General features: G+C 40.5%; 1 protein-coding gene across 3 annotated transcripts in view; it reads right to left on the bottom strand.

Annotated features, from left to right (window-relative positions):
* Window positions 1-27,864, bottom strand: part of LOC149088400 (dual specificity tyrosine-phosphorylation-regulated kinase 4-like) — an 86,283-nt gene that overhangs the window by 22,810 nt on the left and 35,609 nt on the right. The window contains exons 2-7 of one of the 3 annotated variants that reach the window (XM_089247488.1): window positions 23,145-23,766; window positions 19,214-19,377; window positions 18,059-18,195; window positions 8,515-8,655; window positions 2,058-2,196; window positions 1,719-1,841 (exon numbers count right to left, since the gene is read on the bottom strand). In XM_089247488.1, coding sequence (XP_089103614.1) covers window positions 1,719-1,841; window positions 2,058-2,196; window positions 8,515-8,655; window positions 18,059-18,195; window positions 19,214-19,377; window positions 23,145-23,766 — 1,326 coding nt within the window. The remainder of the gene's footprint in view (window positions 1-1,718; window positions 1,842-2,057; window positions 2,197-8,514; window positions 8,656-18,058; window positions 18,196-19,213; window positions 19,378-23,144; window positions 23,767-27,864) is intronic. The other 2 variants (XM_089247489.1, XM_089247490.1) reach the window with 2 other exon arrangements.

The raw sequence follows: 27,864 nt of genomic DNA, 5'->3' as shown, positions 1-27,864 counted from the left end.
AAAGGTAGCCGAAAAAAAAATCCATCCAATATATTTTTTAGCTATTTGTCGGCATTCTACTTTTACCATAGAAAACACTGCGCTTTTATTAATGTTCCTTTCTGTGGATATGGAGTTCATTTCCAATAAGCACGGGGGGGGGGGGGGGGGTCCGATAAAAGAAATGATAGAAAGTATAAAGATATCACACCAAACTTTATAAATGTGAAATCAAGAAGTATGATCTATAGCCAAGGATGATAGCAATAAAAAACGAAACTAATTTATTTTTACACGGACAAATATCGAAACCTAAACTATCTCGAAATGGAACGAAGCTTGGTAAGCACAATTAATTAAAAAAAATATATATATACCAACCAATATTTCACTGAATCAAATTTATCTATGATTGAATTAAACTTTTACGAGTTTCATCAAAATGGTAATTCACAACATGAATTTCTCTTGAAGGACAAATACATAAAAGCATATTGCTATAACATGCATCAATACAGATATTAGTTTTTTAAGTCAACAGCAGAGGACGCTTGTAAAAATATTTTTCTGGCAGATGCATCAACACTCTCTGTCTTGGTCGTTGTCACTCGTTCGCTGATCGATTTTCCAATTCTCAAGCATAAACTGCACATAATGTTTGCATATCATAGTTATTGCATGATTACTGATTACTAAAATAACATGTTTGAGAAAGTTGAAAATCTCTCTACTCCCTCGCCTTATAGCTCAGTGAAAGTGATGTTTCCTTATAGCTCACTGACAATGACGAAAATCAGACTGAGGGCAATGGGCCATTTGTGGGAACACGTTGAACATTCAAACCCTTCGATTTTGGTCCCCCTTTTCTATGAGACGGCTTGCCAGTTCTACTTCCCCCGGCCGGCTGAAACCATGCACAGACAATGACTGAGCTGCATACGGCAGAAGGAGAATTAGAGACAACTTACTGATTTCATACGCTACTTGCAAGCAAATCCGTAGATTGTCCATGGCACGACCGTCTCAAACCAGACACGACCCTGTCTCTGTCCCTTCTGGGATTCCCTTTACTCGCGTGGCATGGGCGGAGATACGGGGGGGGGGCGGGGCGGGGGGGGCATCCCCCCCCCTTCCCCAGCATCAAAGGTGGAGTCGACTGATCTAATGTATATATGTATATATGAGCTAACATCATCATCATCATCGTGCCCCCCCCCCCAGACTTCCAAGTCAATCTCCGCCTATGCCGCGTGGGTTGGATCGTTCTGGGTAGATTGTTCGTGGTACGACCAGAAACGACCACATAGAACCCACCGACAAATGGTCAGAAGATCTACAAGGGTCAAGATTATCGACCTAGGATTTGCTCGTGATCCAGAGTACTGGCTGTTCTTACGTGCTTTTTACGAGTGCGCAACCCTTTTGCAGTGCGCCCCTCACCCATTTGTATATTGTATAATTTTTTTTTCGTGTTAACTTGGTGTCATCGCATCTTGAATTGATATGTTCTACTTCTATATAATCACTGTATATCTGCACGTTGTTTTATTTCATTTTAAGTTTTATGAATTATTTTTATCATTCTCGTTTAATAAAGTCCAACACGATCCAGTCCCATTGGAGAAATGTTAAAATTCACCGACGGCGATAGAGCATGGACCGTGTTCGGTTTAAAAAAAAGGAAAAAGCCCTTCTCGATTTTGAGGGCAATTGACCTAGCCCCCCACACTGATACTCACTTCTGGGGACCTGTAAAACCTCGACTGTATGTACGTGTAAACTCGCTGATTCGAGAAACACGAGCTGCCAAAGTCGATGACTTTAATGGAGCTGCTTCCTCGGCTCTTCAATAAAATATTTTCCTGGAAAATAGGAAAATAGACTGCTATCAGAGAAAATTATATATTCGCATGGTTAAAATAACTTCTGTGTGATAATAATAAATTTCTATAAAGGATAACTTTAATATGAAGCCTGCTCCTCCCGCCTCCTTTTCAATATAGCTTTTCCATTTGTTGCACACGTTAGTTATAGTGTTGAGATTGGAAGTTTAAAAATAAAAGGAAGAGTGAACTTACTGGTTTGAGGTCGCAGTGAATAATGTTCTCTTTGTGCAGAAGACGAAGACATTGGATAAGAGAGAAAGCGAAGCGCCTTATGAGGCCTAAACTAAATCCTTGATAATTGTTCTTTTTGATTAACTCGTACAAGTTCAACCTGTATAAATACAAAAACAAACTCAATCCATTGATTGCTGTGCATTCCAAATAGTACATGAGCTAAAAATGAAATTTCACGTTTGAGATGACGACCGCATAAATGCGTCTATAAAACAGTGTATCCCATAAATTCGTAAATAGTTCAAAAGGAAATAAAAATTGAAGAGGAATTGTGGTGTGTGTAAACATTTGAATGCGATTTGTGAAAATAAATATTTCCACGAATAGCGATTTTTTTTGGTAAAGAACCGAAATTTAGTTCAAATTTCATCGATATCGATAGATGGCGCTTCATAAAAACAAATCACTGGAAATATGCAAACCAGAGTCCCATAAATAACAGGGTGTATAATTAGCAGCTCATTTCTGAATTTTTTGTTATTGGAGCTCAAATATGTTTTTTTTTTTTTGTGATGCTGACATTAGTGAATAACGTACTATTGGAGTTAGTTTCACCTGTACCACGAATCACGGGCTGAAGCTTTAGGAACGTTCCGGACACAAAAGAGATTGGAGAAAGGCTCGGGTCCAAACTTCTGGGATTTGCTTTCGTGCAACGTCCTCTATCGACAAAAATTTTGAATGAATTTTTTTCCCTTACTAAAAAAAATCTTCCCGTTATGAGAATAACTTTTTTCGCAAATCGCATTCAAATATATCCGTTCCTTCTATTTCAATGAATTTTTGAATTACTTACGAATTTATGGCACACCCTGTACACACCCTTATATTATTACATAAGAGTTCAATTGATAAATTAAATACAGTCGAATCCCATTATAACAAACTCTAAGAGACCGGAAGAATCACTTCGTTACAACGAAATTTCGTTATAAAGGAATTCCAGGTTACCTATTGTTCCTATGTAAACTTATTTGGGGGATTATAAGTGTTCGTTAAAACGAGATTTTCGCTATAACGGGGTTCGACTGTATAATATAACACTAAATACAATAAATGAAGGGGAAATCTTATTCGTGTTATTCACGAATACGCTTTCACGTCATTTATTGTTATTCATGCATCTAGCTCAGTCAGCCAGTCAGTCAAAGCGTATTCGTTCACACTCTGATCGATCCTGTTATTTATGATGTCAGAGGTATGCGTTTTTCATGTTCGAGAAGTGTTACAACTACTAAACCATACATCATACACTTCGAAATCATTCCTCTGGGGAATTTCTCATGAATTGGTTCTCACCGGAACCTGTGCTCTGAGTGCGCGTGTAGCCCTAAAGGATTTATGCTGTCAACGTTGTGCATGTTCTAAGGTCTAGTGGTGCTGCCATCTGGCTTCCATATTACGAAATGAAAACTACAATTGTCTTATTTTTCACGTTAAACTGTCATTAAAATTTCTTAATTTCCGTGCAACTGCATGCCCAAGTCCCAAACGGAAATTGATAGTACGATAAACGGCCCTATCGTATTTATGCCGTCAGTTTTATATGTGTTTCGCGTTATACTGGTTCCATGGCCCTCACAAGGGGTGGGCTGAAAAGGGTCTAGCCCTGGGGCCCGGGAGGATTTTAATCATTTTTTTGTTTTTTCACGCTATAAAATCCATCATAAAGGGGTCCCCGTGAAAGTCTGGTCGTGGGGGCCCGTAAAAGATCTCAGCCTAGGGGCCCTGCTTCAGGATGTGGGGGGCCATGCTGATGTCTTCTGTATTTTGAAGAAAATGGCGGATTCCTGAATTTTACAGTTACTCAAGTATCGTTTTGAATGTCTGTCGGCAGAAAGCCTTTCTCAAATTGATGACTAACTGCTACTACAACTTCGCCGCACATGCACCTCTTACACATTCGTCTGTGAAATTTCGACGACGAAGCGGTACATGTCGGAATGTGTGCGGCCCTAACGGATTTAAGTTGTCAGAGTTGCACTCGTTTCGTTTTTTGTTAGTGCAACCATCTGTCTTCTATATTTTGAAGTGAAGATGGTAAATTCTTGAATTTTTCCCGTTTTTCAAGTGTCGGGTTGAAGGTCTGCGGAGAGACTTTATCAAATAGAAGACCGGCTGGAATTGACTATCGTTGCTACTAAAACCGCATATGCAGCTCATAAACATTCCTCTGAGGAATTTCTAACTAACTAAGGAATTCCGGAAAGTAGTGTGTGTGTATATTATATGTATTCCTTATTTCATCTATAAAAGAGAACTGGCTCGTCATCCATTGTTGAACTGATAACAGGTTTGCTGCTCCAATTAATGTCTCGAAAATCATTAAAAAAAAGCATGACAACAGCCATGGGCTGCAGGGATCACACTGATGCCATACTTTTGTTCGAAGATGGTATGCATTCTCCAGTATTTCTGTGATGCCAAAGTTATACTTGTTTCTTCTGTTCAAAAAGTGCCTTTTGTGCCTTCTTTATTTCGAAGTGAAAAAAGGCAGGATTTATGTGTAAGTATCGTGTTGAAGGTCTGTCTGATCACTAGGGGAAGGGCGGGGTGGGGGGGATTCTTTTAAATCGTGTTGCCGAAAAGGAAAAAGAAAGAAGTTATATAGCTTCCAATGTTTTTAAACGGATATTTAACCTCAAAGCGTGCAGGTTTGTAACTGTTCATGACAATTAGTCAAAGAAACGTGACCTGCGCTGATTGGGTCTTAATTAATTAATTACCCATCCAAGCTTTTTTTTTCATCTTCGTGATCGTTTAGATCTGAGGGTGGTCAGTTTGTGGCACGCGTGCTTGACACGCCATGGTACTAGGTGTGGCAAGCGGTAATTTTTTTTTTTTTTTGAAATTTCATTTCAATTTTTGGGGGACACTGGGAGATAAACTTTCACATTATGAGACATTTTGCATGTATGGGATATTTGATGCCCTCTTCTGATTGGAAGCGACGTTTATAAAATGTATGACACGTTTCAGATAGTGCTGCCTCAGATAGTGGCACGGGCAAGAAAACGTTTGGCCAACACACTTATTTAGATGTTTGAGAGTTATATTAGAGTCAATCGATGATTTAATATGGTGAAAATTCGTTCCTGAGGTTCAGAATTCGACCCCCACGGTGTTGGTTGGCTGACGTTTTTTTCTCTTGGTTTCTTAACTTCGAGCCGCGAATGTAAGTAGACCTCCCTTTGGAAAAAAATCCCGTCACTTACAGACCTCACAACATTTGAATTACACTCATAAGAACAATCAGTCATTATTAGTTTCGGCTTCATAAGGTAGATGGCAGCACCTAAACATATGCATTGTACGTAGGGTTTTCAAACGACCTCCTTTTCGATGACATTTCAAGCGTCCTCTTACAGAAAATTCGACCTTTCACTCTGCTTTCCAGATTTCCGGAATTATTTTACTTTTCTTTTTCTGGGGAATTTCTTGTGGGAAAACGTATATCTCTTCATTGATATGAGCTTATGAGCTGATTGATATTCATTGATATATTTGTTTGTCTTTTTCCACACTTGTTTACTTTTGACTGATCACCGTCGAAATTTCCATAATACAAGAACCCAAATTGACTACTAGCAAATCAGATGCTATACTAACCGCGGCTCAGTTTGCACCTGGATAATATAAAAAAGACAGTCCGAAAAACAGCTCTGGAAGAGGGAAACCGCGACATCCATTTCGAGAATACTATTGTTAGTTCACCGACAGCTAGTGCTCTGCACTGAAGTGGGAAGTAAGGGGAAGTGTTCAGGGTATACCTTAGCCGCTGTGGTGGTCGAGTGGTCATAATGATGGACTCGCATCGCGAAGATCCGGGTTCGAACCCCACCGTCGCCATGGTGGTGGTCGGCTGAAGTTGGTTTCCTGTGGTTCCCAACTTCGAGGCGCAAATGCGAGCCGATCTCCCCATTAAAAAGTCTCGCCACAGAGAGCAACAGGCCTACAACGATTAATTATTCAGTCATTACACTTCACTCATAGTTAGAAAAACTGGTGGCAGATCGCAGCACTACACATAACAAGCATTACGCAGAAACAAACTTTACGTCAGGTTTCACTACACGTGCACACACATTCTCGCATGTACCAATTCGTTAGAGGTTCCGCAAAGAAATATGGACGAGGTACATGTGTGGTTTAGTAGTAGTAGTAGGGTATACCTTAACAAGGCTTTCAGAAATGCCAATGCAACAAAAGACAAGATTCTTTGCCAAAGAAAACCTTTTACTTTGCCCCGTGCAAAGCAATAAAATTGACCAGACGGTGGGAAGAACTCGTAACAATTGAAGAGAGGACGCCCCGCTATTTTCTCTTTGTTTAGCGGTTCTGTTTTAGTTGGGAAAAATTACTGTGGTAATTTTTTTTGTCAGTATAGTGACGCCATTTGTTGTGAAAGCCGGGAAAAGTGACGTTTTCAATGGTGAGCGCGTAGACGTCCTCCTTTCTCAGTTTTCTAATCAGGCAACCCCAATTGGATGAATTTTAGTTTAGTTTAATTTTGCCTCGATAACAAAAAACAATGTTTTCACGTATTTTTATAAATCCATTCAAAAAACAGATTTAATTCAATTTCTTGTACAGATTTGTGTTTCATCGAATAAATACATGAGCATGGATCATGTTTTTACAATCCATCATTCCCCCCCCCCCCCGAAATTTCTGCTAATGACACATACGCTACCGAATAGAATTTTGATGAGATAGGAGATGAAACTTTTTCTCTCTCTCGATGTAATTGGGCCAAAGGGAATAATTTATGACATTAAAGAGGAGAAACGCCACGGATTTTTTTTTCTCTCTAAAGGGTATACGTAAAAAAGATGATAAAGTAAAATAATTTCGCTGTATCTCTTAAATATTATACTGACACATTAAAAAGGAAAGCTGAAATGAACCGACAGTCGAGACGTCGTACTTGGTAGGGGGGAAGGGGAGCTTCCTAAGAGGATGAAGAAGACTACGAAGAAAGGACACGAGGGAAAGCACAAATTAAAGACCCATTGGCTGACATAACAGCGGGCCGGCAAGTTGAAAATCGAGCTGACAGCCGAGATGCCAAATCATACAAGTGTAGAGCCTACAACGAATACGGAGAAGAGGACCAAGAAGAAGGGTCGGGGGGGGGCGCAGAGATCAAAGAATGGTTGGCCGGCATAACAGTCTGCTGACCAGCCTGAAACAAAACCGAAAGCCTAACGAACCGACGACTAATTCTGCGAGAGCAAGGGCTCTCTCTCATGCACTACGAAGACCATGGTGGCCCGCCAAGACCCAAAGACCCACTGAGTGGCGCAAAGGCCAGACGATAATCCTGGAACTGGGTTGTTTGTAAGGACGACTAACTCTTCGAGTGAGATCCCAACTAAGGTTCCTATACAGAGAAGACCACGAAGAAGGGCACCTAGTCAGTGTTTGCCAAAGTGGGCAGCGGTTTCCCTGATGGGTGATGGAAGGGTCCAGGGGGCGGTAGAAGCTACGGGTATAACATAGGATCCTATGGATTCGATTGAGCGAGGCGATGGAACAAAAAGTTTGGGAAACTATGACCTATGGGCTGTTCTTGGTCCAGCCAGAAAGGCCAAACGAACAAAGAGTTCAATATAAAAGCGAATTCAATAATCAGAGCGAAAATATGTGCGTGCAGGGCAGGCTTGGGGAAACTCAACGTAGACAAAGAGGAAGGCCACGAGGAGGATCATCTTATCGAAATCCCGGGGGGGGGGGGGGTTGCAGAGAAGAAGTGCACCAAAGACCCATTGGCCGCCGACATATCAGACGGTTGGCAACTACGAAAAGGCAGCAAGAGTTAAACTGAGCAATTTGGGCTCAACTGGGAGGCCACCATCCAAAGATCCATTGGCTTATCTCAGGGCTGGCCAACAACAGTGGCAAGGCAGCAAGGGCTCAGCCGAGCACTGGGGCTTCCCTGAGAACCCACCACTCAAAGAACACTAGCAGGCCTCATTGCAAACCGGCAGTTATGGCAAGGCCTCAACCGAGCACTGGGACTGACTTGGGAGCTCACCACCCAAAGACCTATTGGCTACACTTTGAGAACCTTACTCGTGGCGGATAAACTTTGAAGGCCTGTGTCACGACTGGCCAAATGTCAAGATGCAGCTGGTTATTTTTATACTATGTATATAATCATTTTCGTGGTCCCTCCAAGGGGATTCGGCTTCCACGAGGTACGGGATACCCAAGGGATTCGGAGGGGTATACTCTCAGCCTTCCGTCGCAACTCAAACGGTAGTAAATAAGCCTATGGTGGTAGACTGTTTGAATAAATGAATGACACAAAATGAAAACAAAACATGTGAAAGAAAGAACTGCACGTGAATACTGTATTAATATTCTGCACGAGGGTGTAATGATGAACAAACTCAATTTCCGTGTGGCTCACCCCATCAGTTCGAACGTGATACACAAGTGATTTCTGAAGTAAAAATGGTCCAACATATGTATGACGTTGTGAAACCCGTCGCGGTCTTTCTTTGTAACGTGGTCCAGTATCTTGACCTCGACAAGCGCCTGCTGATGAAACCTACAGTGCGGAAGAAAAAAAAATTAAATTAAACATTGAAATAACAAGTACAGGGTGAAAGAATTGATATATATATGAAAATGCGGTTTGCAAAGAAGCTATTATCACGAAGTGGTATTTATTTATTTTATTTATTTTTTGGTACAGAAAAAAAACATGGTTCACATTTTCATCGATAGAAAGCGCTAAATAAAAGTAAATCACTGGAAATATGCAAAGTAGAGTCCTATGAAACGCAGGATGTACAATTGAAACCTCATTTCTGAAATTTCCTGTTACTGGCGCTTGCATAAGGTTTTCTATCGAAACAACGCTGATGTTGGCATTGGTGGATGAGTCACTGTTGGTGAGTTTGCTTTATCACTGTCACCAAGTCTGTCAATTTGGAGGGGGTTCCCCACGGTTTTAAAAAATACACTAGAAATGGTATATATATATACAGAACGTCCATAATTAAAAGACCCTATTTTAAAGTAGCCCTACAAACGAAACCAGTCATCAGAAAAATTTGAAAATTTTGTGGAGGACTTCATGAAGTAATGGGAATTTGTTTTGGTTGGGGGGGATTAGTTGCACCAGACCATCGCCACCAGATGGCGTTTTATTAAGAAATGACACATTTAGGCAAACAATTCGAACAATTGTTAAACACTTTTACAATTGCTACTCCAACAAAACATGTTCCACATGATGGCCATCATTTTCAGATACCATGTGAAATCATAAGATGGCATGTTCGACAACTGACCGAAGCGTGCGGGGAAATTTTTAGCAAGGGGCGTGAAATGCTGCCCTTAAGGTGAGATAAAGTTCTTGGATTGTCACGACTTACCAGACATTTCAAATGCCCCCAAAGCCAAAAATCGAATGGATTAAGTTCTGGAGATGCCATAGACTAGGGAAGTGCCGGTTGATGACACGTTCTTCTGTAAAATGTGTTTTAAGAACATTCTTAACACACACTGCAATGTGTGGAGGAGTTCCGTCTTGCATAAAGATTGTGTCTGCAAGGCAGTGACGTGCTTGCAGAGCCGGAACAATTTCGTTTTGTAGCAGCAATGCATATCGCTTCCTGGTGGTCGAACATGCCACTGGACCTGTAGAACGTAACTCCTCGTAGAAGTAGGGACCGAGAATAAATGGTGCAGTAAATCCACACCATACCGTCACTTTTGCATAGCTGCCAAGTCTCCCGAATTTTTCGGGAATCTCCCGAATTTTAGCTTCATCGCTCGACCTCCCGAAAAGTTCTTAAATCTCCCGAAATTTTACGAAAATCACAAAAATCCCTAATTGTCCCTAAAAATTTCCTACTTCATTAAAAAAAATCCCCGCTTATGAAAACAATCCCTAAGGAATTTCTTGTGGGGCATGAAGCAGGGCCGTCTCTGCATGAAGCCTCTTTTTTTTTCCCCTTTCGAAATGATGTCACACGTCGTAAATAGGGAAATACCCTTTTTAAGGAAGTTTTACAAACCCTCTGATGGTAACAAGAAAGTTGTTTGTTCTATCGTGCAGGGGAATGGCTTAGCAGCCAATAGTCCTGGATAATAATTGAAGATTATAGTGACGCGCATATGGTCAAAATTTCTTTTGTTTAAGTTACGTACGTGCGATATAACAAAGCATGAATACTGATAAGCAAAAATATATTTAATCAATTTTAAAGATACTTATTCCGATGAATTTCCTTTCATCAAATGTTCCAGAAGAGGGTCGACTTTCCCTTTTTGTACAAATTGTGCTACGGACATAAACATCGGTCATGGTGGAAAGAGTGACATCATCACTCATGTGAAATGAAAAAAAAAACAAGCAAGTGTCACAAAAAGTCAGTGTTCTTCTAAAATTGACGGTGTTTTCCTTCATCTTCCAATGATTTTGGGGCCATTCGCGCAGAATGTTTGTTCACAGCGTTTCTGATTGAACACAATATTTATTTTTACATCATTGAAGTTTTGACCTCCAATTTCACTTGTTTTTTTGCGTAGGGATTTTATTCCCTACGCTTTAACTTTTATGTTTGGAAAATCCCTATTTTATTTGGAAAAATCCCTATTGTATTTATTAGGGAGTGGTTTTAGAATAAAATACGGGTTTGCGCGAAAATCTCCCGAATTTTCATTTTCAAAAGTTGGCAGCTATGCTTTTGGTGAATGCAACTTCTAAGACTGCGTGTTTGGTTTTCTGGTTCCTTAATTCGGTAGTTGTTGACTGCACCATCCAAGTGAAAATGCGCTTCGTCTGTCCAGAGGATATTCCAAGGCCATTCTGAATCGACCTCAACGCGAGCTAGAAACTGCAGTAACAACCAGAGTCGAGCGTATGATCATGTGGAACCGCTGCACAAGTTAAAGTTTGTACGGATAATAATATCGGAGGATATTCCGCATGATCTTGTTACTGTCCACTTTTATTGTATCATCGAGAACATAACATGTTGAATCAGCGTTATCTTCAGGTCTGTCTAGTCACAAAAAATTCTCTCGCGCAGTCCCCGCACTTGGCGACCGTTGGCCACAGTCTTTGGTGAGCCGCCGCACACTCCCCCCCCAGTAGCGAACTTACGGTTCGAAACGGTCCGGGAAATGGACAGTTCGTCCGGAACGTGTTTTTCTTGTCTGAGGAACGGGAGGCGTAGGTAAGGTAATTCTTGTTGGTGACGGACTGGAATCGTTCACGTCTGAAGCCAGGAAGGCGGGTTTCAGTCTGTCCAGAGAAACTGTTCTTTTTTTTCCACGGACATCGATGTCGAATGTCTTTTCACGTCGTTGAATCACTTGAAATGGTCCGTCATATGGAGCTTGAAGCGGCTTTCGCACTCCATCGTGCCGAATGAATACGTGTGAGCAGTCTTTCAAATGAGGGTGGACGAAAATACTTTGTGGTGCATGACAAGATGTTGGTCGCGGTCGTAATTTTGTAAAATGTTCTTTGATAGTCTCAATAAGTTCTTTTGATGATGTTTCCCTCGGAGTGGGATCGAATATTTCTCCGGGAAGTCTGAGACTAGTGCCGTATACCAATTCCGCGGTGGTAGCTTTCAGATCTTCTTTGAAGACGCTACGGAAACCGAGTAATATAGTGGGCAAAGCAGTACACCAGTGTTCTGTGTTATAGGCTTTGATGGCAGCTTTGAGGGGTCTGTGTAGCTCCTCTACGAGGCCATTTGCTTGCGGGTGATATGGTGAAGACCGTATTCGTTGAATTCCTAGTACTCTTGCCAGTGCTAGGAAGAGGGAGCTCTCGAATTGACGGCCTTGATCGGTTGTGATTTTGGATGGCACCCCAAAGCGAGATATCCATGTTGCGTAGAATGTGCGAGCTACAGTCTCGGCGCTGATGTCTGGAATCGGGACCGCCTCCGGCCAACGTGTGAACCTGTCGATCATAGTTAGACAATAGGCATTGCCACCAGAAGGAGGAAGAGGACCAATGATATCAAGATGGATGTGATCAAATCGCTCAGTTTGGTCAGGAAATAAACCTAATGGGGTTTTCGTGTGTCGTGTTATTTTGGACTTTTGACAAGGTATACATTGTCTGGACCAGTTATTACAATCTTTATTTAATGAAGACCAAATGAAGCGAGTCCGAATCAATTTAGTTGTAGCTTTAATTCCTGGATGGGAAATATTATGAATGGTCTCGAAAACCTGCTTACGAAACTGTTCTGGTATGTATGGTCTAGCTGTGCCAGTGGAGAGATCACAAAATAGTGAAGTATTTGAGTCTGGCAAAGTCACTTTTTTGAGCTGTAATCCTCGTGGATTTTGTAAAAGATCAGTTAAAGTTTGGTCGCGTTCTTGTGCTTTTGAAATTTCGTTATAGTCAATAGGATTGGGCATTGAAATTGATGTTATGCGGGAAAGTGCATCTGCGGGTATGTTTTCGCTACCTTTTATATAGTGTATGTCAGTAGTGAATTGGGCAATAAAATCTAATTGCCTGCATTGACGAGGGGAAGCCTTGTCTAATTTTTGCTTGAAGGCATATGTTAGTGGTCTATGGTCCGTGAGTAAAGAAAAGTCTCTAGCTTCTAACATATGCCGAAACTGCTTTATAGAAGCATATGCAGCCAGCAATTCACGGTCGTACGCGCTGTAGTTGCATTCCGCGGGAGATAATTTCCTTGAAAAAAATGCAAGAGGCTGAAGCTCGTTGTCAACCACCTGAAACAGTGCGCCGCCAATGGCAAAATCGGATGCATCTACCTGAAGTACGAGTTTGGCATCGGGTTTCGGATGTGCTAAAAGGGTTGCGTTGGACAATAGTGTTTTGGAATTTTGAAATTCCTTATTTGCTATGTCAGTCCAAGCAATTTCTCTGTTGTCGTTTTTTTTTGACCCTTTTAAATAATTATTCAGTGTAGTTTGTGTATGTGCTGCGTGTGGTAAAAATCTACGAAAAAAATTGAGTAGTCCAAGGAAACGTCGTAGTTCTTTAATTGTTCTTGGTCTTGGATAATTGAGAATCGGCTCAACTTTTTCTGGCAAGGGTTTGGTGCCTTGTTTGGAAATGGAGTGGCCTAAGAATGATATCTCCGCAACACCGAAGACACATTTGGAAACATTAATTGTGAGGCCATAGTTATTGAGCCGTTGCAAAACAGTGCGTAAGTGAACCTTATGTTCAATTTCACTGTCACTGAAAATCAAAATGTCATCTAAATAGACATAACAAAATTTCAGATCACCAAGAATCTCATTCATAAATCGTTGGAAAGATTGGGCAGCATTACACAAGCCAAAATTCAGGTAAGGAAATTCAAATAAGCCGAAAGGTGTGCAAACAGCTGTTTTCGGAATGTGGTCGGAATGAACAGGAATGTGAAAATACGCGCGCACAATGTCAAGTTTTGAAAAACAACTTTTACCGTGTAATGCATTTGAAAAGTCCTGAATGTGAGGAATGGGGTACCTATCTGGGACCGTGCAGGCATTGAGTTTGCGGTAGTCACCCACTGGACGAATACTGCCTGAACTTTTTGATACGACATGTAATGGTGATGACCAGGGCGATTTAGAAGGCCTACATATTCCTTGATTCATCATAAATTGGAATTCCTCCTTAACAGCATCATAGAGCTTGGGATTTAATCGCCTGGGTTTGCTATGTATAGGCGGGCCGGTGGTTTCGATGTAATGTACAGTGTTATGCTGAACAGGCTTCACTTTGTGCGACACTTTTGTCAGTTCAGGAAATTCTGCCAAGATTTTGTGATATTCCGAAGTTTCGGATATTACCTTAATGGAATAGTTTTCAGAGTTATATTCAATTTTTCCAATTTGCGAAAGTTTCGTGACACTGTCCATTAATCTGCGGTGTTTGAGATCAATTAAAAGTCCAAAGTTGAGAAGAAAATCCGCGCCTATGATCGGTATTGGTACGCTTGTAATGAGAAACTTCCACTCAAAACAACGTCTTAATCCAAAGTCAACATTGAGAACTTTGGTGCCGTAAGTGTGTATCTTAGAGTTATTGGCAGCAAACAATTCAAATGAATCAGGAACTATTTTTGTGTAATGTTTTGTGAGTGGAATGCAAGAGACGTCAGATCCTGAATCAATTAAAAATCTCAAATGGGATCTTTTATCAAATACATAAAGGCGACAAGTTTTCACGGCCATCGGTGTTGACGTCGCCGATATATTATAGTCGACGGCCGTGTTTAGTTTCCCTGTTCCTTGGTTTGAAAAGAGCACGGTTGTTGACATCTGAAGGCGTTGTTGCCGAATCTAGCATGGTAATAGCAATAGCCGGTTGTTTGTGATGAGGGAGTGAAACGACGATAAGGAGATCTGAACCTCCGTCTCGTATAGTTTGTTTCTCTCTCTCTAGACAAGCGGTCGAGTTTTTTTCTAAGAGAAGCTATCTCCGCTCTCATGGCACTCATTTCTGTCAGAGGGGAGGGATTATCGGGTTCAACGTTGTTGACATGTAGCTGCGGGGTCCCTGTGCGTTCCGCTCTCCCCATGGCATAGATGCTGTTGTTGTATGTGTCTTTACTAACTTCTATTATTTTGTCGGCCATTGTCGCTAATGTCTCTAAGCTCTCTGAGCTAACTGATAGGATGGCCTGTGTTTCTGAACGTTGGAACCATAGAGTTTTTAGAAAATCGTCGCTTACAGATTTGCCGGCTAAATCTCTCATTTCCCTTAATAGGTGTGAAGGTTTTTTGTCCCCCAACTGTAGTTCGGACAACAACTTGCGTACTTGACAAGTGTTAGAATCAGAGAATTCTTCGATTATCCGTTGTTTAAGAGTCTCATACTTGTTTGTTTCGGGTGGGTTCAATAAAATATCTGAAACGGAAGCGAGCGTTTCTGGATCTATAACCGCAATCACGTTATTGTATTTGGTAGCGTCGTTAGTTATGGCGGATATTGAAAAACAACTTTCCACTTGAATGAACCATAACTTTATATTTTGCCGCCATATGGGCGGGAGTTTCAAGGCAACGCGACAAATTTGTAAGTTTTCTGGTGATGGGTCAGGTGGCGAAGGGTTAGGAGAGTTATCGTTAGGCATTTTTGGATACAGACTTTTATGCGAATCTAGTTATATAATTGCGAAAATAAAAATAAGAACATTTGTTATCCTGACCAAACAAAATAGAGCGATCACAAAAAGGTCCTACCCTGATCTTAATGGCATCGGCGGTGCTGCACACATTGGGCTTCGGCTGAGTAGATTCGTCATCTTTATGTCATCAGAAGGTTGCTTCGGTCTAGGTCACCACTGTTACTGTCCACTTTTATTGTATCATCGAGAACATAACATGTTGAATCAGCGTTATCTTCAGGTCTGTCTAGTCACAAAAAATTCTCTCGCGCAGTCCCCGCACTTGGCGACCGTTGGCCACAGTCTTTGGTGAGCCGCCGCAATCTTATGGACAGTTGAACGTGGCCTATCCAACGCCTGTGCTACACGCTTAACACTAGTGCTATCACGAGTATTTGAAGCTCTGTCCTCTTCCACCTGAAGCGCAATTTCCTGTACTGCGTCTATAGCAGTGATTTCCAACGTAGGCGTTAACGCCCCCTTGGGGGCGATGGAAAGTTCCAGGGGAGCGGTAGAAGCTACGGGTATAACATAGGATCCTCTGGGTTAGATTGCGTTGGGGGGCGATGAGAGGAAAAAAAATTCTGAAGAAGGGGACGATGGGACAAAAAAGATTGGGAAACTATGGTCTATAGAAACTTCATCTTCCAGGACGAACAGCCAACAATCCTGTGGTTTCAAATTTCGTTATCATACAGCATTCATTGGACCTTTTCGAATCCTCTTCCAAGTCCGATATATCCGTAGAGCAGTTACCGCGGAATTGCTGTTTTGGTAAAACAATTTGACCAAGAAAGCGTGATCTCGTAAATTATCGTCATTGTGAGCAGCAAACACATTGAGAAACAAGATCTCCGCAAATGTTTCTACGTTTTATAACAGCTGCTACGTGACATCACATAAATTTACATGTTTACTACAGGTATTCAAAGTGAAACGCAATCTGGCGGCGACATGTGAAACTAATTTTTTTCCCCCGAAACAAATTCCCATCACTTCATGAAGTCTTCTACAAAATTTCACACTTTTCTGATGATTGGTTTCGCCTGTAGGCTATTTTAAAATAGGGTCTTTCAATTATGGACACCCTGTATATACACAAATATATATATGCATGCATTGAGTACATGTTCTTTACCCCCCCCCCCCCGGAAAAAGTTGAAATGACGGCCCTGTCTGCCACGAATAAGGCCTTATGAACGTTTCGGCCACAGAAGGGATTAAAAAAAATGTTCAGGTCCAGAATTTCATGGTTTGTTTTCGAACAGTGCCCTCTATCGACAAAATTTGAACTAATATTTTTTCCTTACCAAGAAAAAAAAACTTCCTCCGTAAGAATAACTTTTCCGCAGAAACTGCATTCAAATATACCAATTCCTTAAATTTTTATGAATTTTTAAATCATTTGCGAATTTATAGGACACCCTGTACAATTTTTTGCAACAAAATCGCTCGGTACCAAAGCTGGTTGAAACCTAGGTAGAACGCTCAAAGCAATTTCGTTCGGTACTCGTCGATTTTGGCACTTGACATGAGTTCAAATTAATGATGGTTACCGAGGTTGTGTATGTTTTATTCATCATGCAATTTGAGGTCGTATTATTAAAATTTTAAAAAACAAAAAATCTCGATGATAAATGTTCTTTCTATTATTTTTCTTTCTTTCTTTCTTTTTTTGCTGTTTTTTGTAATTACCGCTATTTCTGCTGTAAAAGTCAGATCTAAATATTTCACGATGACTTCTTTTTACTCTTGCATAAACTTTCGCTCCAATAGTTTCTGCATGTGACACAGAAAAACAAATTGCTCTTAATAGGAAAAACCTTAATGAATCTCCATCATTCATTAAAATTATCTCTTTTTTTTTGTCTATACTTTTTTAAAATTGAAAAAAAAAACCATAATTTTTTTAATGAATCGTCCCATTTTTCAATATTAAATGAAGATTAGTTTAACCGTAAACTAATAGCTGCGAATCACAAAAGTGTGACAGAGACGCGTCACAATTTGAAGGTTAGGAAAGATTGAAGATTGTTGAAATGAGAATTCTCGGTCGTGACGACCCGCTGATGAAGCTTAGAATTCATTTGAAAAGCGAGTCTTAAAACCCCCTTCTGTTTTCTCTAATAAATAATGTAGCGGCCGCCTCAAGGTCGCAGCTCAAAGTCACGGCTGTGGCTCGAGTCCTCAAGGGCATGGGCGTTTTTAGTTGTTCAATTTAAGCTGCAGATTTCAGAGATAATGAGTCCTGAAAATGTGTCCTTGGTGTGACAGAAAAAAAAAGAATATTTCTTTGCATTTCTTTCGGGACGGAAGGGTTGGGTGTTGGTGTTCGACCCTCCCCGCCACCTAGATCCAAGTTTATAGTGTTTTCTGCAGTAAAAGCTGCTGTAAAAATATCATGCAATGTTACCAAATTATCCAAGAGGCTTGGGGGAAATCTGCATTAGGGTATGGACATAGTGCACGCTAGTTCCCGATTCTGTGAGTCGGCGCCTAAAGTTCAGGTTTTAAAAAATCAGCAACGGTACTGACTTGCAGAATCGGAAAACAGCATGCACTATGTTCTTACATTCATTACTTTACAAAACAGTAGACTGATTGGTGAAAGCCTTCAAAGAAGGATACTCAAGCTGCCTGAAGAATATTTGCATATAACCGTCCAGGGAAGATAATAGTCCTTTGAGTGTTTATGAATTTTGTAACTATTTACAAACATTTTTTTCACCCTGTATGTAACTAACCGATGCCTGGCCATTGGAAAGTTTTCGTACCGAAATTTTTAGTATTGATGAAAAATAGAAATTACACAGAGGAATTATAAATTTGCTTCTTCACCTCTTTTTATTCCTGATGATTTTTAAGGCGACTTGCTGATCAGTTTTGTGATCGAGAGCTCTTATGACTTGCCCGAAGGAACCTTTTCCGATGACTTCGAGGATCTCATACCTGTAGGAGATGTGGTCGTGTAAGACCTATAAATACAAAAAAAAACATCATCAATATCACGTGACACCTTCAATTTTGTTTTAGCTGATTCTTTGTACATATCATGATTCACTAAGCTGCATAACGAACGCATTCTCTCTATAGAGAAATTTCAAAAATTTCCCAATTTTTCATAAAAAATTGGGAAAATTGATGATTGACCATAGATCACAATAGTGCAAAAACATCGGCATGGGGGCCAAATGGGGCTGGTCAAGTGTTTTCACGCGGCACGTGAAAGGTGTTCCGGTAAAAAAAGTAGCAAAACGCTGGCCATATTTTCTTCATTAAAATACGAGAAATCGGTATCCATACGGACCATCGTCAATTATCTAAAAAAACAATTGTCAAAAGTAAGTAAACTTGTCAATTATGGCCAAAAAATGTCAAGGGGAAGTAAAGTTGCTAATCATAGGCAAAAGAAATTGTCAAAGGTGAGTAGAGTTCCCAACAATCGTTATAATTGCTGAAAAATCGTCAATGGTGGGAAAAGAGAGATCTACCGCAACACTCCCAATATTGATTAAAAACTGTAATTCACTAAAAGAAAAACATTCTCAAAAAATAAGCGAAATGAACATATTTACCTGACTACAATTAATTATGATAATAAGAGTGATAACTATCATCTCATGTAATTTATAATCTCAATTCTTAATTTCAGTAAGAAATAGAAATGCAAGTAAGATTTGTTGAAAATCGGGAAAAACAAGACATTTCATAGGAATGTCGGGACGAACAAAATTACAGGAATGCCAGTAAAATACGGGTCATTTGTGGCCCGCAAACAGCAGAAATACCACATATCTTGCCGCGGACTAGAAAGTTTGTGCACTCCCTGCCATAGATGACCATGATCAATGCAAATGAGTGTAAATTAAAATATCGACTGTTCTGGGGTGGATTATTGCAGTTACTACTAAATCTATAGAGAACTTTTTCCCCTCCAAAATATCTGAAAAGATTTCTGGCCAATTATGACGATGATTCTGTTTCCCAACTCACCTTGATGTAGGAGCCATTGTCATCATCGTAGCCGCTGTTCTGCTGACCCCGTACTTCCCCCTCGATTTTGCTGGCCTCGAGACCCAGATACCAAACTTGTGGATACTGCATGACCTCCGTCCGCTCGAAATTATTCAACCTGGACCCATAGCAGAGCACTGCTTCTAGACAACAGGAAAAATCGAACGAAACTTATTTATCAGAAAATGCAAGTCACAAATGTTCGGTCATCGAAACACGTGACAAAACATAAGAAACATGAAACAAACACATAAAACACATTTGATTATTTTCGGAACTAATCAAAAGCATTTCCAGAATTCTTGAAATAAATATTTTCAGAATTAATGGAGATTCATATTTAATGTAAAAATAATTTCGGAACTACGAAAATTCATAAACTTGATGAAAAAAACTGATCTCAATAAATGAAATCCTATAATGATACATGCTCTCCTCCCACTGTTTGTTTCGGTGCCCTACTTTACCGCACACCAACTCCGGTCATATATCGCGATACAGCAATTTCCAACCAGTGGAATTGGATGGGAAATGAAGTCACCATCTATCAGTGGTCGCCCCAGGCTCGGTAGGTAAAGAGCTTCTTCCAAAAGTTCTCAGGCCGGATTCGAACCCGTGGACCGTGACAGTAACCTTCATAGGGGTAGACGAGCATCTTACCACGGCACCACTCGGGGTTGTTTCGGTGCCCTGGGCCCCGCTAGACACACCCGTTAGGACACCACTGAATGAATCTATATACATCAGTAAGATTTGTTGGCCCTCGGGCTTCATGGATATTGTTTTTCTAACCGCAATGCGCCTGAAAGATTAAAATTCCGCTGCACTAAAACTAAAAAATTATGAGAATTTCACGCAACTTCCTCCTCCTACTCTACCCGTTTGTAGAGGTGTCGTAATAACCGCTGCCGCTGTAACCGAAGTTGACTGTATTCAAATCTGTACGAGGTAACTCCCATGCGGTTTATACGTAATACTGATGTAATTGGATTTGTTTCTCATATAAAATTGACTACTACATTCAACGGAAGGGTGCTGTTATGCGGCCGCGTGGACATCGTTCTGGACTCTCTTCGATAGGATCCAGGTTCGAACCCCGCTGACGGCACATTGGTGGTCGGTTGAAGTTTTTTTCTTATGGTTTTTCCGACTCCGAGTAGCGAATGAGAGCCGGTTTTCCATTTGACAAAGTCTCTCCGCATAGAGCAGGGCATACGTACAACATGATACTTACATAACGTGAAAAATTCAAGCATTTGCTATGTTCACTGCAATATACGGAAGGTGGATGGCAGCACCAGCAAGAAAACAAAAGGACACCTCTGACAACATAAATACGTTAGGGGGGGTCACACATACAACTCATAACACACATTCTTGCATGGACCGATCCGTTAGAAATCCCGCAGAGGAATGCATACAAGGCGCATGTACAGTCAAATAGTAGTCAGCGGAAGTAGTCAACGTAAGGTTATGTATTGGATGCACATTATGTCTTAAAAGTGCGTATACATTAGCTCACTCGCTTTGACTTTTCTTCATTTTGCAAAATTCGCAGCGCTTTTGCTTTCCTCTCTTCTTTTTTTTTTCTTCCTCTCTTTTTTCCAGCTCCCCCGCATGACTCGGGGTCTTGGCTATACAAAATCAAAGAGACGCAATGCGTCTCTTGATTTGGTCAATCTCTTTTGATGAATCCATCTTCAGCGGGTCCTCCAAAGTTTGACGTTCATCTAGTGCGCCTGGCTTGGCTCTCGATGAAATATTTCGTGACAGACGTGCACATGGATGAGAAATCTCATCAAATCACTCAAGAACAACGCGTTGCGAGCGCATGGTTTTCGAACCTTAACAATATTGTTAGAAAATTATGGGAATAGTCCTTATTTATCATTTATTACATCATTTTTCGCCAGTAATTAACGAATTTCTCTGTAAATATCGCCAAATTGGCGACAAAGTTGGTGAGTTTAGCGATAGCCCCGATGATTTGGCGATGTCATACCGCAAAGAGAAATTTTTAGAAAGAAAAGGAAAGAATTGAATCTCGCGAGAATGGTGGAGAAATTTCTCGACTTCTCTCTCTCTATAAAAGCGCCGCCAAAGCGAAACTGAATAGTTGAGAGAGAGAGAAGACAAACTCTTGTGTACGTTTGACGCGTTTGGGAAGCCGTATGTCAGGGCTCTCTGTTTAGCGTGTATTGTGAATGCGCTGCTTGTGAATACCTGTAAATAGCTGTTCTGAATAAGTCTGTGACGTCCTGCATTTTTGTACAACCCTTACTCATTTCAAAGACTTATGTGTGACAGACATTACCCAGAACAATATTCAAGGAGGAAAAACAAACATTTTTATTGACAGACAGATAACGGTTCCGAGGCTTCCTGAAATTCGATTGCTAATACTTTTTTCCATGAGCATTTTGCAGTCAAGTCGAGACCACAGATGGAATTAGCACACAAAAAAAATACAACACTTGTGTGTATTGTTTTCTTTGTTTCGAACAATTTTCTAAGAAAATGAATAATATTTTTCTTTTCGGTCATAAAAACTATGAGATTTCGTCGTGAAAACACATGTGGGGAAAAATCTTTCGTAGTTTTACCAGTAGTCACACATTCCCCCATGTCAATATATTCCCGATGCAGTTCTGATCTAGAAGAAGAATCGGTGTGTATGTGTCCTGATGGTGGAGATAGTCAAACATCCATTTGGACGCGTCCCAACATCCATAGATTTTTCATGCTAATGGTTTGTTTGCTCTTCGAAGCAAAAAAAAATAAAAATCATCCCGAGTTATTTTACTTCGCGTCTTCCAGGAAGGAATAAATGACCTTAAATAAGCAAAAATGACAAATAACATTAAAATTGAGCAAGTTCAGGTTTGGCACGTTGTGTGACAGTAATTTGTCGATTTTTCGCATTCAATTTCTGCTCTAAATTTATTTTCTTCTGATGGCTGAATAAATAAAATTGGAGGAAATGTTCTCGGTGATTCATTTTTATCGTATCAAAAATTCATTTGGTACAATATTTATCTTTGAAAACTTTTCGAAGATAAGTATCGTACCCTACTCGAGAGGATACGTGGTACCTGCTGGAAACACAGCTTTACGTTGGGGATAAAGAAAAAATGAATGTCGAGAGAGATGAAATGCTGATTCAAAGTAAGGCCCATCCCCCCCCCCCCCATCCTGCATCAGGACTACCTGGAATGGGATCTTTGTCCAGACTTTTCAAGGGTCCCTTTTTATAGTGCTGTATTTTAGTCATATTTGGCATCCATAGTTTTATGGGCAACCTCGTTGGATATTTTGCCTCTTGTGGCCTTCGTATTTAACATAATACCCAAGCGTCATTGTGGTAAATTCGATAAATAATGAAAAAATGATCACTTTACCATTTCTTATAGGTAAATAAGATAAATTGGTCCCATTGTGGGTGATAAGATTTATTATTATTTAGATGACAGTTCTTATATGAGCCAATTTGTTAAAAAGGTAAATGAATTGATTTAACACACGGACCTGTCCATAGTGCTGTCTTAACGCATGGGCCTCAAGAGAAGAGGTGCCTCAGAAAAACGAGAAATACAGTAGGTGAATTTTTTGAGAATTTACCATGTAGGACCTCAAAAAAATCACTTGGCTCGGGCACATGATTCTCTTAAGACGGCCCTGCCTATCCAAGGTACTCCAAAGGATCTGGAGACCCTTCGTTAAGAAACCTTGCTCTAACAAGTTTGAAATCACTTAGCTTCGCCAGTGTGGACCCGTATTTAGGAAGAGGTTTAGCGCAGTCACCCAGCATGCAAGAGGACGTGAGTTCGATTCCGCCCGAAGTGGCACTAGAATAGATTTTCACAACGGCTAGCTGTTAAAACGTTCGTAATGTATATTTAGTTTGCCTCACCGTAAGGTGACAAGGGTAACCTCCTTCCGTAAGCATCGTACTTCGCGGGAAACTTGGGCGACGGGGACCTTCTTCTGCCGGAAGGAGAACAGGACCTCTTGGGCGTGTCGGCGCTCAGGTCGATCAGATTTCCATCTTTCGGAGTCTGGAGTTGACTCGCACTTACGGCGGAAGATTTTCTCTCCTGACGGTCACTAAAGAAAGCCAAGCTATGTTCCAAGCAATCGTCACTCCCAGCCAGGGGGCACCGCATGTGACCGGACGAGTGAATGTTGTGTTGGGATCTCGAACCGTGGTTCAGCACGGGCATGGAAGTGGATTCCCGCTTATTGCTGCTGCTGGTCTTGTTCTCTTTGGCAGGACCGCTAGAGTTGCTGGAACCACTTCCGGCGCTTTGCCTCTGGTGAGACCGGGAACGCGAAAGTCTCTGCGATGCTATGGCTGGCAAGCTTGTGGATTTGTCGAGCAATGTGAGGCCCCCGTGGTGACTGTTGCTGTGCGATGTGAAGCGGTGAGTTAGAGAAGCCAGCGCCGCCATCGGCCGCGACTTGTTGAACTGGAGATGTTTCACCAGTGATCGACCCAGCCTCGAAACTCTGTCTTTCCGGGATAACGGCGGGCTCTGGAAGAAAAAAAGGAACAAAATCGGAATAAATTCCAACGACTCGTTGCAACACAAATATTATGGCCTCGCATATCATCTGAATATACAGGAGGGGGAAGGGGTCCCATAAATTTGCAAATAGTTTGAAAATTCATAAAAAAATTTAGGAATTGGTATATTTGAATGCTGTTTGCGAAAAAGTTATTCTCACGGAAGGCAATTTTTTATTGCCAAAAAAAGTTCTTTTTTTTCGATAGAGGGTGCTTCACGAAAGCAAATCATTCGAAACATGCAAATCAAAGTCCTATAAAGGGGTACGATTCAGGGTGTACGATAAACAGTTCATTTCTGAATTTTGCTTTTACTGGTGCTTACATAAGGTTTTCTTCATGATATATATATTTAAAAAAATAATTATTTTTTTCTATTTCGGCTCTTTGTCTAGAACAGCGAGTAACTCCCGCTATAAGGAGTGTTTTTACTATCTTCCAATTCTTTTCTTTGCTACTGACTACTTTGGATCTACACACGTTGTTTTTTTCCCAAGTATATTTTCTCACCCAAAAGGTAATTAATTTCTATTTTCCTTCGTGTTGTTGACATGGTGGATGAAGCACTATGTGAAGCTGTTTTAATTCAGCCTAGAATCACCGTCTGAAGATTAACGAACGTTTCAAACACAGAACGGATTGAAGGAAGGTTCCTGTCGAATCAATCCTGCCGGGCTGATTTCCAGCGCCCTCTATCGACAAAAACGATTTTTTTTCACCAAAAAAAAAATTCCCCTTCGTAATAATACAATAGTAAATTTTTTCGCGAACCACATTCAAATATACCAATTCCTACGAACTATTTACGAATAGATAGCAATGCCCTCCCCCTTCCCCAGCGTTAGTGACGAAAACCATTGATTTAATTGGGTGGTTCCCAACCTTTTTTTTTTTGCCATGCCCCACCTAATTATCTTGTAAAACCCTAATGCCCCCCAAAGAGGCACTCGTGGGAGTGGGATGCTGTTTCAATCACTTTATGTGAATTTGAAACTATTTTTGAAGGTTAAAAACTTAAAATATTTCCTCGCAGTGATTCTCTGTGCTTCCCCTCAAACCTCAAATTAGCCTGTGTTCTTATCCCCAACAAAAAGGTAGGTGCTACTTTTTTTGGGTCCCCCCTAAGTCTGAAAAAATCCAGATTTGTAAAGTTTCTGAGAGACCTAAACGCAAACTAAGCACATATTTGGAAAGCGCAGAAAAAATCCTATCAGGCCACGCCAATTTCATTGAAACATCTAGACTTCATGGCGAGCTACAGGTGCTGAAAGATTGGCGAAATTCAAAATCGAGTTATCGCCAAAATGTTCAATCGTCAATTCCGCAAACAACCTTTTTGTTGCAATCGGTCAAATTTGCCAAAAGACTTGTCCATTCCATCAGCTTTTGAAAGAGCCTAGAATAAACCAAATAGGTCATCCAGTTCAGGAGAAATTTAGTCGTTTGTTTGCAGTACATCACTGAAAGCGGCGTAAGTCGAGGTAATTTTAGTAGGTTTTGGCCGCAATTCGATTTTTTACTTCACCGATCTCTCAGCGCTTGTAGCTCGCCATTAAATACGCATATTCTGTAGGGTATTGTCACCTTATAGGATTTTTTGTGCGAAATCAAATTGTCACCAAAATGTGTAACCACCAATTCCGAATTTTCGTTAAATATCTACTTCGACAAACGTTTATTTCAGTGATGTATATACTGCAAATAAAAGATTAAATTTCTCCTGAACCAGAAAAACCAATATACTTTATTGTAAGCTCTGTCGAAAGCTGGTGGAATGGGCAAGTTTTATCGCAAATTTGGCCGATTGTAGCTAAAAGGGGTGTATGCAGAATTAGCGATTGAACATTTTGGCGACAATTCAATTTTCAACTTTGCCAATCCAACTCGCCAATCAAACCAGATATTTCGATGGAATTGGTGTCACCTCTTATAGCATTTTTTCTGTTCTTTCCAAATATGTGCTTAATTTGCTTGTAGGTCTTTCAGAAACTTCACGAGTTCTGTTTTTTCAGACTTCACGGATTTTCGATTGTCCACCATAACTTGAAAACGGTTTGGGATAGAACAGGGTTGGTAGGGTGTTTCATGATCCACTTGGGCTCGTTTATCACCCCCCCCCCTTTCGTTTGGCAGAATAGGTTGGATTCACCCTGTATATCTGCACTGCTATCATTATCGTTGTGTGAGGCTTCCCTCTCTCCCTCAAATCTTGAATTACATCTCCATTGTTATTAGTTCATTACATCAACATTGCATTGCGTGTTTGTTAAGACGAATCCATGATAAACAGCAGCCCAAGCCATTCTGGCCAGCTTGGCAATTCTTTGGTGTCCAAGGTGAAAATTAAGTTCAATTACCATCAACACAGTTATGTATTGCAAGAAATTGCAACGTCTTCATCGTCCCACAAAAATTGAACGTCATGAAGTTTATGAGGGCAGTCGTTGTGTTTTTTACACGATAGTGTCACCCCATACGTGTTCCAAGCAACAAATCGGTTCTCCGAATATCACTTGGGAATTGCTGATGCACGCGCTTCAGAGTCCGAACCGATTCCCCAAACACAAAAGTGTTCTTTCTTACACACAAAACAGTCCAAGGCCGATTTTGAGAACGACGTACGCTGCCTTGCGGAGTTAGAGTTCCGGTGATTCATTACCAGGGCCGCAACTAGGATGATTTTTGCCGCCCCACAACTGGAAATTAAAATTCGACGATTTTATGATGGTTTTCTTTGTTTCCACCCAATATTTCCACCCCGGCAGTTGCCTTTCCATGCCCTCCTCTAGTTCGGCCCTGCACCATCTTATTTGGAGGAACAAACAAGATTTTTGTCCAAAAATGGGTGGACGCAGGGCTGATAATAGAAATTCTACCCCCTGAGGCAGATTACCTCTATTACCTTGGTGCAGTGGTCCCCGAAGTGTTGGTCATTACCCCCTTGGTTGGAGGTAGGGAGGGTAACGCTGATGATTTAAGATGTTACGAGAGAATATCTTAAATAAAAACATCCTCATGAGAGTAAATGTATCAAATCCTTTCTTTCGGGAAGGTGGGTCCCACATTGTTTACCTTTTTTTCCTGTGGGTATTGGAAAAATGACTGCTTTTCAACCAAGTCCCGTTCAACCAAACGGGAAGTATGATCACCGTACTTTTCGGATATTGTTATCATTTGGTTATTGTAATCGGAAACGCCGAGTCCCCCCGATGTGATCACATTAAGCGGCGCAGACTGTAACAGTCTAATGTCGTCCTCTCAGCTTATGTAAGCTTTTTGCAAAGAAACAAACATCACAGGATAACTAGAACCATGGAAGAGGGTTGATAAACTTTACCTGATAATACTCAAAAATCACCAACGAATAAGGTGAAAATATACGGGAAATACAAAACTTTTAAGTGTCTCTTTGTATTCTCAGTATATTTTCCTTATTCGTGTGTTATTTCTGAGTCTAACTATAACTCAGTTCCGCTCTTAACATACGCTGGGTCCGGTGCGAAAATAGTAGCGGGGCCAGAGAGGTCATAATAATTTCGGGCCCCCCCCCTAGCCTCGATTTCTGTGAGAGAAGAGAATCAGCATTCAAAAATTCATATATTATTACAAAATACACAGGAATGCTGGAAATCATATGTACAAATAAATTTCAATTTAAAAGAAAATAAGGAAAATATTTAACTTGGAAAATGTTTAAGTGTTTGGAAAAAATAGTTAAAAAAAAATAAGATTAGGACCTAATTAAAACAATTGTCTGACAACTAATGGAAATTCAAAATCAATGAAACGAAAATAGAAAATATATATAATATTGACAGAGGTAATTCCAGCCCACCATGAAAATTCAGAATAAATGAAATAATTCCAAAACTGAAAACATGAAAATTCAGAATTCCAAAAATGAGACAAAAGTTCAACATTTATTGAAGAAATAATTCTAGAATCGATCAAAATTATTCAGAATTCGTGAAAGAAATAAACGCCGAAATATTTCTTTTCTAAATGAAGATGCAGAATTTCAGAAAAATGGATAATTCAACAAGTCGGAATTGATGAAAATACAGAA

The sequence above is a fragment of the Pholcus phalangioides genome, unplaced genomic scaffold (genome assembly GCF_987345545.1).
Source record: "Pholcus phalangioides strain wild (caught in Gottingen) unplaced genomic scaffold, Ppha-v1.0 ptg000003l_1, whole genome shotgun sequence".
Classification (NCBI taxonomy): Eukaryota; Metazoa; Arthropoda; class Arachnida; order Araneae; family Pholcidae; genus Pholcus; species Pholcus phalangioides.
Note: the sequence above shows the minus strand (reverse complement) of the source record. Positions and strands in the feature narration are given on the sequence as shown.